The sequence below is a fragment of the Psittacula echo genome (assembly GCF_963264785.1).
Source record: "Psittacula echo genome assembly, chromosome: 5".
NCBI lineage: Eukaryota > Metazoa > Chordata > Aves > Psittaciformes > Psittacidae > Psittacula > Psittacula echo.
In genome coordinates, this window is record NC_137739.1 from 82050056 (window position 1) to 82065670 (window position 15615).

Consider the following 15615-nt stretch of genomic DNA (forward strand, 5'->3'; position numbering starts at 1 on the left):
TTACTCATGGACAGGTAAAATTTTTCCCTTCCCTTCTTGCACTTTGCGAGTAATGTGTTCATCACATACCCAAGTGTACCAGTACAACACTGTACACTGATGTAATTCAGTATTATTACAGCAGTGGTATGAATAACCTTAGCAATTTAAGTTGTAAAATGTATTTAATAACACTAAAAAAATTAATTAATACACTATGATAGAGCAAATTCAATGAGCAAATTGGTCTAGGAGGATGTGAATTCTCTTCATTTAGGTAGTATGTCAGAGATGTGACTGCAGCCTAGAAAGGATTTCTAGCTGAGCTGTGAGTGTAAAGGCTAGAAGCAGTAGTGATCAGTTTCTATGTGTGGTATTTATCTAGAAAGACTTCAGAGATTGCAACATACATTTAAGGGCCATTTTAAAGTTAAACAGCAATGTTCTTGCATGTCCCAGGTTTCTGCAAATCTCCAGCACATGGAGGGATACCTAGAAAAGAGAGACCAGCTCCTTCCAGGAAGACAACAGGTAGAAACAAATGCCATCACTCTGGGTTAATTCACCTTACCCACCTCCTCTCAATGATGTTGCAAACCACAACATGGTATAGAGCTTGCTTGCACTGGGTTACGTCATTTGTTCAGTCCCGTTTCGCAGAGAAACCCTTCCTGAATCATCCATGCCAGAAACTACAGCAGGTTCTATTTTTTTAGGACATAATCATGATGAAGAGAGTTTCTATGATCATAATATGGGCAGCTCCTGGCTTCCTGTGGAAGTTGCGCATGAAAGATTTCACAACTCCAATAAAATACATAGCTAATAATTGGATTTTATTGCCATTTCTATTCTTGTAGCCAAGTTCAAGGTCTTGGAAATCCTTCTACGTAAAACTTGATGGATTAAAGCTTGACTTGTATAATGACGAAAAAGAAGCATCTAAGGTAATTTGGGGTTTGAATCTTCCTAGTAATCTCTGCATTTATCTATGTAAAAATGCATTTAAAAGAAAATAGAGGTACATTTGCTTTGGTTTGGGTCTGGGGTAATCAGTTCTTTTTCGAATGTCAGCTGAGTGAAAATTCAACAATTGTTCGACTGATACCAACAATAAGACAGAATAATAAGCTCTCCAAAATTTTCAAGCATATTCCTTGAAAGAAGTATCTTATTCAGGAATTGCCTTCAAGATACAATGCAGTAGTGCAGTGTTGCTCTGTGGTTCTTCCTGTTCTGTGATCTTAGTTATAAAGTTAGAAGCAGAAGAAGACAATATGTGTGTGTAGTCAGCCTGCAGGTTAGTATGAAATTGAATCCTGGCAGAAAAGTTGCAGAAGACATTTTGTTTTCATTTTATCCTCCTTCAGAACGTACCCACAGTCCTGTCCCTCAGCATTCCTGGTGCCAAATGTGAGAGGCTGGTAAATTACATCAGGAAAGAGAACACTTTCATGTTGCGGTAAGCGCACTAATAAAAACCTACACAGCTACCTGTATGATTGTATCAGCCTACAGTCACCAAAGACTGTAGTATGTTGTTAGGAGGCACAGCTGAAATGTCTTACACAAGGACAGAAAGTATGAGGCATGATCTTAAGGTCCTTTCCAACCCTAACTATTCTATGATTCTATGATTCTATGAATTCACCTTCTCCTATCATTATCTACAGGCTGAGAGATGGGGCAGAGTATTTCTTCGCAGCACCTTCTCGGACACTGATGGAGGACTGGCTGCAATCACTACAGAGTAATATAGGTATGTTCTCACTTCCTTCCAGAATGAACTGTGGTTTTAGCAAGTGATGGTAAGAGAAAGAGAAGAGAATGAGGTGTCCATAGTCTGGAGCATGCCGTTTTTGCCTCTGCTGGACAGAGGCACACAAGTAACCTGCTGCCTTGAGATGTAATGACCTGCCAGGATGACTTGCAAAGCAGCCTTTCAGTTGTACTGCTGGCATCAGGTTATTCCCAGGAAATAGCCTTGTCCAAGGGCTTGAGCAATACTTGCTCAAGTATTCATCTTTTCAGCAAGGAGTTGCTTTGGATCTTGATCAACAGGCTTTCTTCTGAATCTAGATCTCTTTGTAGACACTTCACTAGGCAGTAGCTTACTGGAAAGGAAACCAGAGCACAGTGATAACAATGATATTCAGAGAAAACTGTTACGGATCCAGAAATGGCAAGATCTGCCTCTAACACTACTTCAGAAGGTTTTTATTTGTGTTCTTTGACTCTGCAGGACACAGTAACAAATCACATTCCACAGCAATGGTGCAGCCTTTTGCTCCAAACACAGAGACCTCCCAGACAAGACTGTGGGACTTTCCAGACAGAGACTCTGCTGAAAGACTAAACAGCAAAAGCTCACTCCTGAGGTAGGTGTTACGTACCTCTAGACTGAATAGATGTCAGTGCTGTTTGTGCTCACATGGCAGTCACCTATAAAGGGAGATTGTCCTGAGGTCAAAAAGTTCTTCTTCTCTGTTGTCAGTGTCACAGAAATAGTGTGACCAAGAAAGACAGTGAAGTGCTGGAGTGAATTCAAAGATAGTATCTGCTCTGAAGGCTGGGTTACCTTAATGCTCAACAAAGAAAGACATTCCAACAGATGACGGAATTGGAGCAGGAGTCTACAATAGGTGCTTTGGATTTTACTTTGACCAGTCCCTCCAGCAGGGTCTGAAAGAAACCCCAGTCTCTAGTAAAAGGAGCCAACCTAAAGTTGCCTAAAGCTGTATTGTTAGAATGCTTCCCTCAGAGGCTGTTTTTTGAGAATCCAAACACAGGCACGGAAAACAGCCACATGAAGCCACAGCCAAATTCAGGAAGCTGGCCTGTAGTGTAAATCAATCTCTGTTGCATTTGGGGTCTGTAAAAATCTTACACGCTATGATGTGAAATCCTAGTCACTCTGCTTGGTCGATGTTTGCTGCTGAGCTAGATGCCTAACAGTTCTTACATAAACGGAGCAACTTCAACTCCTCTGGATTGTACCTGATTTTCTGATAACGCATGTTGTTGATAGGAGAACACCTTCCTTCAAAATCAAACCAGAGAGAGAGTCTGCAGCCTTTTCCAGAGATTTTAAGGAAGGTGGGACTGGAGTGACACGAGCCTCTATCACCACCCTAAGCCTAGAAGAAAGTGGAGATAAAACAAGACTGCTTCCATCTGTACTAGAAGCAGGAAGAGAAAAATGACATTTGCCTCAGCGAATGCCAGACCCTTCACCATTATATCTTAACCCAGCCCTCTGGAATTGTATTGATATGTTTTAAGTTAATCACTACACTTGGAACTTATTTTAATTATCTATTAAATCTAGTAAAGCCACTAAATGTAATTAAACATGACTCCATCCAGTATCCTTTTGTGTGTACAATGACTCTATCATTTCTCATATCACCCAAGTGATATCTACTTCAAGTTACCCAGTGGAAGAGCAGAGGGGCCTTTAAACCAGACAGCTCAAGCGAAGTGACTCTGCAAGACAGAAATTGGGATCACTGAGCAGAGCACTAGATGCAAGGTGAACAGCAGCCACCTGCAAGTAGCTTCGCAGCTATCAACAGATAAGATTTAAGAGGGTTGGATGGTCTGAGCAGAAGCAGAAGTCTCAAAGGGAACATTTGTTGTATAATTCCTGAAGTGTTTCGTACTCGCCACAGTTTTTCAGTTTTACATCAACCAACAATTCCCTGTTTGCCAATTCTTTCTGGATGAGGTTACCAGGAAAAAAAGCCCTGTGGTGTTACTTATTTTTCATGGAATCTGAAACTAAAACAATGTATGAACAATCAGCCTTTCAGTGTAAAAGGAGAGGAAAAGCAGGATAACAAGAAGGAATCTAGTCTCCAGACCAGTCTATTACATCTATTTTTCTCCACATGACCACATACCCAGTCATTTCACCCCCTAGTGAACTTCCACATCATTGATATTTACATGGTTGAAAAGCAAAGAATAGCTAAATGAACTTGAGCAGTTCCTGCAACATCACAAATCTGGGCTATGGATGAGGAACAAAGGGTCCAGGACAAAAGATCTGTCCAGCTGCCTGGTGCTTCTGTCACACTGACAATCTCCTGTCACTAATAGACTTTCATTCCCTTCCATATGTCACATAAGAAACCTGAATTGAAGTAATGAAGACCACTTCGCAACTTTGTACTGTGAGGGTCCCCTTTCATTTTCCTGTTGGCTAGGCTGTTAGCCTCCAGGCTACCTCAGCACAGCTTCTAGCAGTCAAAGCAGAGATAAGGAATTAGATCAAATCAGAATAAAAACTTGGGCAGTAACACTATGGCATTGCTAAATTAAGTGGATAGGTATGTTGAACTGAGTCTTTTCCTACGGAAGGTAGACAGGGCCTTTTTGATGGACAGACATGTGTACACGCATACACATGCCTGCACACGCATGTATTTGTGTGAGGAGACACCCATGTTCCAAATTCGTCATCCCACCAGCAATGCTGTATTAGTTGTTCCTTTTCAGCTAAGACTGAGTACCAGAGTGTAAAGATGACGCCCCACGCTAGGCATGGAGCCCAGTTAAAGTCAGAGATATAACTTTTATATATATAACATATAGATACATGTCTCTTAAAAGGTCTTTACTGTGAAACAGAAACATGGCCTGCAGGGATTTTTCTGGATAAAATGGTCTCATTCCTTTCACAACACATTGTTGCATTGAGAACTGGATGGCAGGTCCAAAGTATATACAGAGAAATGATCATCTCATCACAGTGGAAGCAACGCAGAAAAGAGCTGTCAACGTTTTCGGATATTGAACTGTAACAATGGTCAGGGCTGCAGGCCTGTGAAAGACTGCAGTCTTGAAATTCTTTGAGCTTGATGTTGACAAATGAGAGGAAATAGATGTTGTCATGAGTCTGTACCTCACTCCCAGGGATCATCAGTTGTGCCAAGCTGCATTACTGTGGTCTTAGATGAGATCAGACTAAGAATAACTGCAACCTGATTCCCAGTCTCCACAGATGAAAGACAGTTGCACTTAATGCTTTGTCTTGTGGTATTTTCATGCTCTGTTTTTGACTTGAGGTGCTGATGTAAAGGACCCATTAAATCAGCTGCACATTGGTAGGGTGGCTTCAGGGTAACAGATTTGTTTGTAGTGCTCTGAATGGCACTACGCAAAGCCACAGCGACCGAATGTAAGCAGTAACCTCCCTCCATGGTCCAATAAAAATGCCTTGGCAGCCACCTGAGCATCACTTCTAGGAAGAAGGCGCATAAGAGAACAACTATTTCCTAACACAATGAATTTCTCAGGGTTTGCCAGATTCTTGCAGGGAAGACATTCAACCTTTCAAAAGTGATTCACACACTGAAAATGCAAAATGCCAGGGGATTAAATTACTGAGTGTAAATCTGTCTTTCTGCACCTGCCAAAATATCAATGTACTTTCTGCTTTTCCACTGTAAATCATAATTGGCAAGAAAAGCAATAATGGAAATCATCATCAGATCTGGGTGGGCTGTGATTTTGGTGGTTAGAAAGGATGACTTTACTAAGAAATAGGCACATTTGCAAAACCTTTTTTGCTAAGCTATAAATACTCAATTTTCAAGGTAGTTTCTGCAATTGTTTCAAAGGGTTGCATCTACCACAATAGTGAGCAAATAAAGAAGTAAACATCCCTTTTTCCACTTGCCAGAGGAATGGGAGAGTAGGGCTTGAAAAAAGTAGCTGATGAGATAGAAGCCTGTCATTATTATATGTAGGCATTTATTGCATTATTTCAAATGTTAATTGAAGAATGAGTAGGGTTTGGCTTTCCAGGTATCCACACCCATAGGTAAGCTGGGGCTCATCAGTCATTAGAGGGGCAAGGCCTTAGAGCATTTTAGTTTGTAGTGTAGGTGTCTCGATGTTTCTCCTAATAGGAGAGATGCCTGCTGATCTTACCAGCTGGATTGTCCAGTCGTTTTGCTTTTACCACATCAGGCTTCCCAAAGCAGAAGCTTCTTGTGCCATGTGATCCCAAATGAGGACTCCATTCATCTCCATACAGCTTTTGCTTCTCATCTCCATACACCTATGTTTCAAGTCCTGTGTCCCCACCTGCACTCTTAGTCCTAGCACTCTGCAGTGCTCTGAGAAGGCAGCTTAGGTGCCTCTAGCTGTTGCTTCCCTCCAGGCATAAGCTGACATTGCTCAATAAGACTCTAATAACCACCAACTGCTGAAAGTGTGGCTCTGTAGCTGGGGTGCATGGGAGGCATTTCAACATTGTTTATCCCAGAGGACCTTTCCCAGCAAAAGCACTAACAGGGCTGGGAGAAGGTACACACTGTGCTCTACAGCAACAGTAGAACCTCCCTTGAAACCCAACAGCAAGAAGGGGCTAGTGCACTCAAAGATAAACTTAAAAGACTTATTTTGACTGTGTATCTATCTCCTGCCTCTGCTGGCTACCAGGAATCAGCTAGGACAAACTGAACCAATGTCATGTAGTTATATCTCAGGCAGAGCTCAGTTTGGCTTTCCAGTCTTAAACCTGGTTGTGCTCTGTGTTCTTTCCTCCTCCTTCCTGCAAATAACTCTTTTTACCTTCAGGAACCGGTTTATATCCCAGGAATGTGGTTTATATTTTCTGTTAACAATGTCATTACCATTATTACAACTGCTGCTTCCATATGCCCATGGGTCTTTTGAGGTTCTGCCTGGATTTGTCACACTGGCAATTTGTCATTACATACAGTTACGGTTTTATGCTACTTGTAGTACTCATATCAATAAATCAGTTGTGAATGCTTGAAGCAGATAGCTAAAATCCTTGCCCAAAGTATCTTACTGCCTGAATAGACTATATTGGCATTAGCATTAATAGTTCTGGCCACATACCTAAACTCTTCCACCCCAGGACTACAGTATGAAGCTCTGTGCTGTTTCTGGGAGGGAGGACTCTTCCTCTCTCCTCTGATATAGAACAGTAAATTGTTCTAAGGCTTTAGGAAAACCGTTGCGTGCTTAAATACAGGGAGTCATAGAGGTGCAATGAGTTAAATGCCTTTTATAAATTTCCAACAGGGAAATCCAGGCTAGATATACATCATTGCTCAGTCCTGGGCTCCTACAGAAAGGCAATTCATGGTAACTGTTGTTCTGGGAGGGTGAAAGCCAGGAGATACAGATTTTGTTCTTCCAAGTACTCTGAGCAAGTGAAATGAAGAAACTCAGAGAGATGCCAAGCAAGCAAGTCCCTCCTTCCCCTAACCCTAAAGAAAACCCTATGTGTCTAATATAATTCCATGTTTATGAGTATTATTTTTTTCTCCAGAGCACTTTTATGAGCTTTAAGCTTTTCAACTTCCCAACGCAAGCTCTACAAGCATAGCAGTGAGCTCTGCTCACCACCCAGTGCCGTAAGTCCTGCACAGGCCCAGCCCATCCATGTCCCTGGAGGACTCCACCAGACATGGAGCAGTCATGGGGCACGTTACTAGCATCAGTCACAGCACAGCTCAGCACCCAAACCAACTGAAAATGCTGATAGGACCGTTTGGTTGTTTTGGGAAATGGAGGGTTTTGACCTGAAATGCGTATTAGTCTTTCTTTCCTTCCCTTTTGCCACCACAAAACCAAGTTGTCTGCATACCAGGGCTGCTCCAGGTCATTTTTCTCTTCAGCGTTCCTCTCTGAATGGTGCATTAGCAGCATGCTATACCTGGCAACCTTTAGCAGCTGTGGAAAGCCTCGTTTTTCTTCAAGAGGGGAAAACTTGGTAATTAGTGTGGGGCTAGAATTGTAGCTTTTCCTCTCGAGCAGAGGTGTGGCTGCCAGGAAGAAGTCCAACCCTGGAAGAAAAGCATTCAGCTCAGGGCTGCTGCTGGCTTTGTATTTTACTGTGCCTTAGCCTGGGTAGGCAAGAGCATTCACATGGGATTCTTGTCTTCATGTGCTTTAAATCCTTCTACCTGAGAGATATAATAACGTAGGCAAGCAGGAGGCATGCAATTTAAGCTGAGCGTGTGTTTTTGTGCCAAGACCAAACACTCTCATATCCAGTGGTCCATCCCCCTGCAATGGGCTTGTAGAGAGCAAGTTTCAGCTGTGATTCTGAAATGGCTTTTTTCACCAGCTGGGATGAAGCAGAGCCAAAAGAGACATAAAGAGCCTCCTTGAGCACCTCAAAGTGACATGACAGTGAGGTTGTTCACCTAAGACACAGACTCATGTCCTGCCATGCCAGACATAGCCCAGGCTCCTGAGGCTAACGAAGGAGTGATCAGATGAACCCATGGGATGGGAGCTGGTTAGACCTATTTGTGCTTACATACCTGTCTACTGATGCAAGCATTTGGATCTTAGGCACAATTTGTTAAGGTGTGCTGCAATCATGATGAAGAATATCCTTTTTTTCCCTACTTATCTCTGAGCCAAAGAAAATTATGAAGCTGGGGAGGAATGGCATTTCACCAGGACAGTGTAGTGACAGGGGGCTCTTCCCTGACAAGTAGAGCCTGACACTTCAAGTCCTTAACTGCTTGGACAAGGACTTCAGCCTTGGCCCATTTTCAGCCAAGCATAGCTCTTTGTTTGCAATCTTCTCTGCATTTTCCAGTGGGAGGGAAGTGCATAACACCAAGTGTATGGAAATACTTTAAGGGTACATGCAACATCCAGAGTTTAGGTTTGTGTTCAGGCTGACTCAGATCAGTCACTCACATCCAACAAGGTGATCTAATCATTGGATCTAATCTCATCTGCTGCATCTCTGCTGGAGCCGTTGCCTGTCACAAAGAATACAGCAAAGTGATGGGAACCTGGTGCATTTTCCTTTATTGTTTCTAACTGCTTTTACACAAAAATAAAAACTTTCTGTTTTTCAAACTTAGGTATTTTAAACTCACCATTGAATTCATTACAGTAAAGTTCAGTGAAAGACAGACTTCTGTACACATTTAAATGAAATCACAAAGAGGAAAATAAAGCTGTGCCTTGGCTGTGGCTCAGTACAGCTGCTATCCTGCCCTTCTTTGTGCCATTCCATTGAAGAGGGTTTTACTGCAGGAGGTAGAGCTTGTTCCACACTTATTTCCAGGCTCTCAATGCGTTTGTAAACCAGAATATCCTCTCTTTGATTTTTCCACCCATTCTTGAAACCAGTCTATGCTCTACAAAGTGCTCAGCAGGCATCTAGCATAAACAGTGCTAATACAACCAGCAAAGATGTAGTCTTGTGTTCAAGTACATAAAGACTTTCATGGGCCTGATGCTCCTTTGCAATATTTTATTTTTGATTATTATATTATTGAATGGTTCAAAGACACAAACAAGCAATTACTATAAAGAGTAGCTAACAGTTACAACAAACTTCTCTTTCCTTTGTGTTTGGCAGATAGCAAGCTCTGTATTTGGGAGGGGTTCCAATAAAATGTTCATCTGAAAGCAGTGATCTGGGGTGCATTTCGGATGAGGATTTCACACACATGCATTCATCTCTAGTGGTTAAGCAAACATAACACCAGAACAGCAAGGCCAAGTTTCTAAGCATGCCATGTGCCTTTTCACATACACCTTTGTACAGTGAAAGGCAGAGACAGCTTTCTCCTTGCAGTGCCTGCTTTGGTTTTCATGCACTCCACTCAAACAGCTGTTCAACAGCATGTGGCACAAGACCAGGCAAGACAGGGACAAGAAACAAACATAAAACCTTTGGGGAACAAACACATTTCAGTGGTCCATTCCCTTAAACTCCATGCACACCTTAAAGGAAACAAGGACCGAAGAGCTGACCTGACCACAGGTCACTGATCAGCTGTACATCACTGCAGCTCTGCTCAATAGTTCTGTGGGTTTCATGCTGTGCAAATCAGCATGTTCTAACGCAGAGCCCAAGTGTGCTTAGGGAGAGAGCTCGTGCCAGCCACATCTTCCCACCAAGATGCATGGATAAGACTGTGCCAGATGTGGGGCCCTCCACCCTGCACAGTCCCCCAGCAGCCTTTGCCCTCACACCATCAGGCCAGCAACATGCCCCTTCAATGTCATGCTACAAAACCAACCAAAACAACCAAACAGCCAATCAGATACCATTGTGACGGGCAATGATACTGCCCTCACATCATTTCAGGGTCTGAAAAGCAAAAATGTATTTTTAAAAACTATTGTTGTTTAAGGCTACAGCGGTACCACATGGGGCTCCAAGGAGATCAAGGGGCATGTCCTTGTCTGTGTCTCTGGGCTGCAAGATTGAACAGCAGTCCCTGGCCCTAGTTTAAGTATTGGCACAACCTTGGGTGACAGTTTTCCTGTCAAGGGGAGATCACACCACCTTCCCACCTCCTTCCCTACCTACAGCTACCTCCTTCACTCTACAACAAGGTTTAACAGTCCTTTAGAAAAGTTATTCTCCACTGAGTGAGGGTTACCTGAGAACCCTGTGGGGGTTTTGGCTCTTTCACATTTTAGTGGACATTTCTGCTTGCATTAGCAGCATTATGAATGTACCAGACACGCCCCAGTTACTAGGTAGATGAGGTAAAATGATGTTCCTATCTACAATATGGATGGATGCATAAATTAAAGGCAATCACATAACACCATTGGTGGTCTTGTCCCTAGCTGGTTTAGTGTCAAAAGAAATAGCAGTCTATTGTGGAGAATGCCAATGTCCCTGACTGAACTGACTTCTTTAACCATTGCAGCAGAAAAGCTGGTATTGCTGGGACTCGCCACAAGCTGTTCAGCCCTTTGCACCTTCTGTGCAACACCATGATGCTGGAAGATGCAATAATTTAGTTCCCCAAGCGCACCATCACAGTGAGGGCATGGAGACAGGCTGCACAGCGGTATTACTCACTTTTTGTCCATCCTTTCTGTTCACCTCCTGGCCAAAGTGAGCAGGGGTCAAGCACCAACTGGCTGTGAGGCCAAGTGCTGGAGCCTGGGTGGATCAGGGTATACCAGGACACAGGACATGGGAGCACGCAGCCTCTCCACGGTCAAGCTGGAATCAGGTTTTGTTCTGTGCAAGCAGATTGTAGGAAGAGGTTTCTTTGTAGGACAAGCCAGGGGAGCAAGAAAACAGTGCACACCCTGTGTACACGTGCACACAGCCACATGTGCTTGTATGTGCATCTATCTGCATCACAGCATACTGTGTCAGAATGTACTGCTGTCCTATAGGAAGGTAGCAGATCCTGCTGGTAGGATTCTCTCTTCTGAGATAGCTGCCTGCTACCATCTCATCTTTCAACTCAAAATGGCTACTTTTTTCTTGCAGACAGTATCCAATTAGTTCTTATGGCCTGAATTCAGTTGTACAGTTGCATTCCAGCTGTTAAGACTCCTCAGGTTTCATGAAGTCTTCCTTAGCTCAGTAAATACGCATTGCACAAGGAATCTTGCTGGGGCATATTCACTGACATTGCTTGCAGCAGAAGCAGCATTTAGTAGACGCAGGGTTCAGTCAATGAAGCCTTTCATAAATGCTCTCCCTTTGAGCTCAAATACTGCCTACATATACCAAAAAGGCAGGGCTCCATTTCTCTTTCTTGGTGTAATTTTGGATTTCAACTAAAACCAATTCTAGATATGAAGTAGATTTCCAACAGAGAAGAAATGTATAAGATTTTCCTTGGAGATCCCAATGAGTATGCTATGTTTGGATTAAATAAGCCAGAAACAGGTCCAAATCCTTCAGCACTAGGAAGTCTGGAAACTTCTCTGACTTCTGTGGAGCTCTGTTTCATGCTGCTCAGCATCCTTTCCTTTCAGATTCTGGAGGGCTATTAAGATGTTCCAGGCTCCTAGTTCAATGCAAAGTCTCTCATTGCACTCCAAAGCAAATGAAAACCAGGTGTCACTTTTCCAAACATTTTCCTCCAGCAAAAAGGTGTGATAAAGAATTTCCTTTTTCTTATTTGTGCTCTATTTTAGTGTAGCACCTATTAAAAATACCTTGCCTATGATGTTAGGGGTAGAAGACTATAAGAGGAAAAAAATCTGGGTGTGCAAATACAATGGCTGTGCACTCTGTGAGTTATGTTATCCTACATTCAGTTGACATACATAATGAGCACTAGCTTATGTCTTATTAAATTAACTGTACTTGAGTCTATGGTAATTATTCCCCTTGAATTTCTGGTATCAAAAGCTTGTTTGAGGCTTTTGACATTTTAATGCATAAAGGCACTACCCATATAAATCAATATAATCAATCACTCATGCCCTGTGCGGAATTTTTCCTCCAGCCAATGCTCAAAAGCACCGTACTCACTCTGTAGGTAATGTCCTCTCTCCTTGAAATGTAACTGCCCCCCTCATGGCAGTCTGGAGCAGTGTTTCTGTGCCAAGCTCTTGCAGAGGAATGGAAAAAAGGAATCATTTCTAAATCAGCAAAGGTAATCGGCCAGACAGAATGCGATTGCTCACGTTGCAGTTTGGCCATTGTTCACAGATAAATATGACTGTTTGGCCTGACTTCAAAGCTGAGCCCACCAATTCAGTGCAAATTCTAGTTGCTCAGCCTGTCTGAAAATCTGGACATCACTGAATGCAAATGGCCAGGACTTGCTTTGTAACCAAGCATTGAAAAGACACCGACAACAGGCTCAGGATTGAGGTGACAGGCTCTTAAGAACTATCACTATCACCACCACCATATTATATAATATCAGGAGGATCCTGGAAGATCTCTGCTAACCAGGACCCTAATTTCTTAACAAGTAAGACCACAGTGTGAAGCTCTTGTGGTCTGAAAGCTTGGGGGAAGGAGCCTAAATAAACCCTTTTGAAAGCCAGGAACTTGAACAAGGCAAGATGAGAAATGTACAGGTTTCCTCAGTTTCTTGCAAATAATGAACACTGTGATGTGTTGTAATGTGACTATGACATGTTGTAATGTGACTGTGATGTGTTGTAATGTGACTGTTGTCCCCTTCAGTGGGGGACAGTGCAAAAACCCAGCCTAGCGGTATCCAGCTCTAGAGTAGCTGGGGAGATTCCAAGTCCTGCTGCTTCTCCTCCGTTCTACAGCACTCCGGATTGTCTGGAGGAGCAGGTCTTTGTTATTGAGGATGTTGTATGTGCTCAGGTTCACAAGCTTGTCAAAGTTTTCAGAGGAGTAGATTAGCCTAATGAGGTAATAGGGTGAGCAGTTGTTATCCAGATTCACTTTGCCTTCCTCCATCTCTGAGAGAGAGCGCTTTACCCCTGCAGAGAAAGACAAAAGCCACCACAGTGAGATCAATCTGGAGCATAAAACACATGGTATTGGAGGGGATTGATCTACTTGGTAGAACCTGATGTTAAAAACAGCCTCCAGGAAAGACTACACCCCTCCACAGCCTGGAAGAGCCATTCCTGGTCAGCTTTTCCAGCTGCTCTTCCTTGCACCTCCTGCTAAAGCTCAGACCTGGAAATCCCTTAGCAGGGCTGGCAGGAATCATTACCTTCCCCCTTGTCCTGCCCTTCCAGACAGTCATTCCCAGACAGTCATTCCTGGGCAGCGTGCCCCTGGGTCCAGATCCTTTCCCAAACCCCATGACTCTCAGACAATCCACACACCTGGAATACATGTTGGATATTGCCAATATCCACCCCCTCTGTTAGGTCAATTTTTTACTCACAAAGACACCCTAATTACCTCCACCAGGGACTTCAGACTCTGATTTATGCTTCTACAAAATGTTTAGAGTTATGTTTTTTCTTTGTCTCTTTGCAGTCTGAAACAAATACACCCAAATCACAAATGCATTGTGAATAACTGTCAGCAGGGCTGCAAACAGACTGCTGAGCTTTTCCTTATAATGTCTACCAGAACCGCATGAAAATGACACATGAATTTTGCTTGAGACGTAGCAGGTTTTAGTCTAACCTAGTAGTTTCTGAACAGTGTGATCTGATGGTGTTGGGCACAGGCTCTCGCTAGAAGTTGCTGTATTAGAAATGTCCAAGGTTTGCTTCACTGAGCCTCCCAATATTCAGAGAGACGTATTGTGTGTGCTATCCACACCCAGATACAGCTGCATCTGCCTTAAGCACACAAAATCACAGTCTGTAATTGCGATGTGAATGGGCTCTTCACAAGCTGATTCTGTTTTCTAGAGTTTAAACAGTTAAAAGCAAGATAAATAAGTACCCACATTCCACAAGGTGTCTCCCAGCCATCTAGAAATGAAAAGCTCTGCTGTTAAACTTGAAATCCACACAAGCAGGTTGCCAAGGGCTTCCCTCCCAAACCACCCACATCAGTTGCAGGCTGTCAGCTTGACTGATGAATCAGCGGCTGCTCAGAGACATGCAGGTGAGTGTCACAGCTCATCAATCTGGTCCTGGCACACTGAGAAGCTGCAGCAGCTGCTTTGCTTTACATAATCTCATCCATCTTTCATTCAGAGACAATGTAAAACACCCTTTTTACCTGCTTGTCACTGCTCAATGGACGTATCTCACTGTGTATTGCCATTGGGACCATCTCCAGCCTCTACCAAACAGGCCTGGTCCCTTTTACTGGGTACCTCCTCTGTTCACAGTTTCTAAATGTGATTTTATTGGTGTATCTCCTACTGCAAGTACTCTCTAAGCACTGGTGAACTTGATACCAGAAAAGGAGCTTTACTTAATCTGCTTTCCTGTTGTTTATAACCTTCTCCAGATTTTCCCTCAGAAACATCCATTTTGCTGTGGTCCCATCCAATACCATGGTAAAATTTGGGGTAATGCTGGAAGGAGAGCTAATGCTCTGTTTGGTGTGCCGAGTGAGGGAAAGCAGAAGCTCAAAAGGTGATGTGTGTGATACTTCAAGCTTTGTTACTGTAAGAGCTCCAGCACAGAGGAAGGTCTCAGGTTAAGGAAGTCAGACAGCAAAAGCAATAAGAAGATATACTGCCTGTTTGATTTTTGCAAGTATCCCATAACCTGTTGGAAAACCTAGTCTATGCTGATGCTGTCTTGTACTAATATGGTCTTTGCTGCTTCAGGCCTGCATGCAAAGACAACACCAGAAGGCAAACCCTCCTGCCCAGGGCCTGCTGGACCTCCACACAGAACCAACCCAACTGCATGAGAGCCATGGGAGAAGCAACTAGTGCCCAGCCTGCTTGCTTACTGATAGGTCTTAAAATAATAGGAGGAGAGTGAGGCAAGAAGCAGCTGGCAGATGTTCCCAGTCTCTTCTAGACTGAGAAAGAATTCTGGCCTTTTTCCCCAACATCTTACCATTGCAAGTACTGCCTTCTCCAGTATGCCTTGTCACGTGAGTTGTGGCTTAAAGCCTTGTTAGGTCCTGCGTCTTACTCAACATCACTGAGCCTGCTGTGGTTTGCTAACCTGCCTCTTGAGCAGTCCATGGAGTCTTATCAGTGGAGACATGGATCTGACTCAGCTATCTTTGTTGCATCATGGTTTACCAGATCAGAGATACAGTTTCACCCTGCGAATGTGGAACATAATCCTGGTTGTGGTGGGAAGATTAACATGACTAGATGAACAGGAAGAGGTGACACCTCCTCCTCTGCCATGGTGGAAACTTACGTACTTTGAGCTGAATGTAGTAACCTAAGCCTGTCCTGACAGATGGATGGGCATGCTCCTTCATGGCCCAATGAAACAGGCAAATAGATGTGTATGACCATGATGGGTAGGAGACAGAATGGT

At 43.3% G+C, this 15615-nt stretch overlaps 2 protein-coding genes across 2 annotated transcripts in view; one reads left to right on the top strand and one right to left on the bottom strand.

Annotated features, from left to right (window-relative positions):
• SPTBN5 (spectrin beta, non-erythrocytic 5) overlaps positions 1–3182 on the top strand; it is a gene marked incomplete at both ends in the record, with an annotated part of 91492 nt that extends 88310 nt beyond the window's left edge. Inside the window, 6 exons of the mRNA XM_080618721.1 lie at positions 439–510; positions 840–926; positions 1350–1441; positions 1653–1738; positions 2222–2357; positions 3008–3182. Coding sequence (XP_080474847.1) covers positions 439–510; positions 840–926; positions 1350–1441; positions 1653–1738; positions 2222–2357; positions 3008–3182 — 648 coding nt within the window. The remainder of the gene's footprint in view (positions 1–438; positions 511–839; positions 927–1349; positions 1442–1652; positions 1739–2221; positions 2358–3007) is intronic.
• Positions 3183–12925: 9743 nt separating this feature from the next.
• The window catches only part of LOC308221333 (cytosolic phospholipase A2 beta-like), a gene marked incomplete at both ends in the record, with an annotated part of 28035 nt that continues 25345 nt past the window's right edge, over positions 12926–15615 (bottom strand). The window contains one exon of the mRNA XM_080618317.1: positions 12926–13170. Coding sequence (XP_080474443.1) covers positions 12926–13170 — 245 coding nt within the window. The remainder of the gene's footprint in view (positions 13171–15615) is intronic.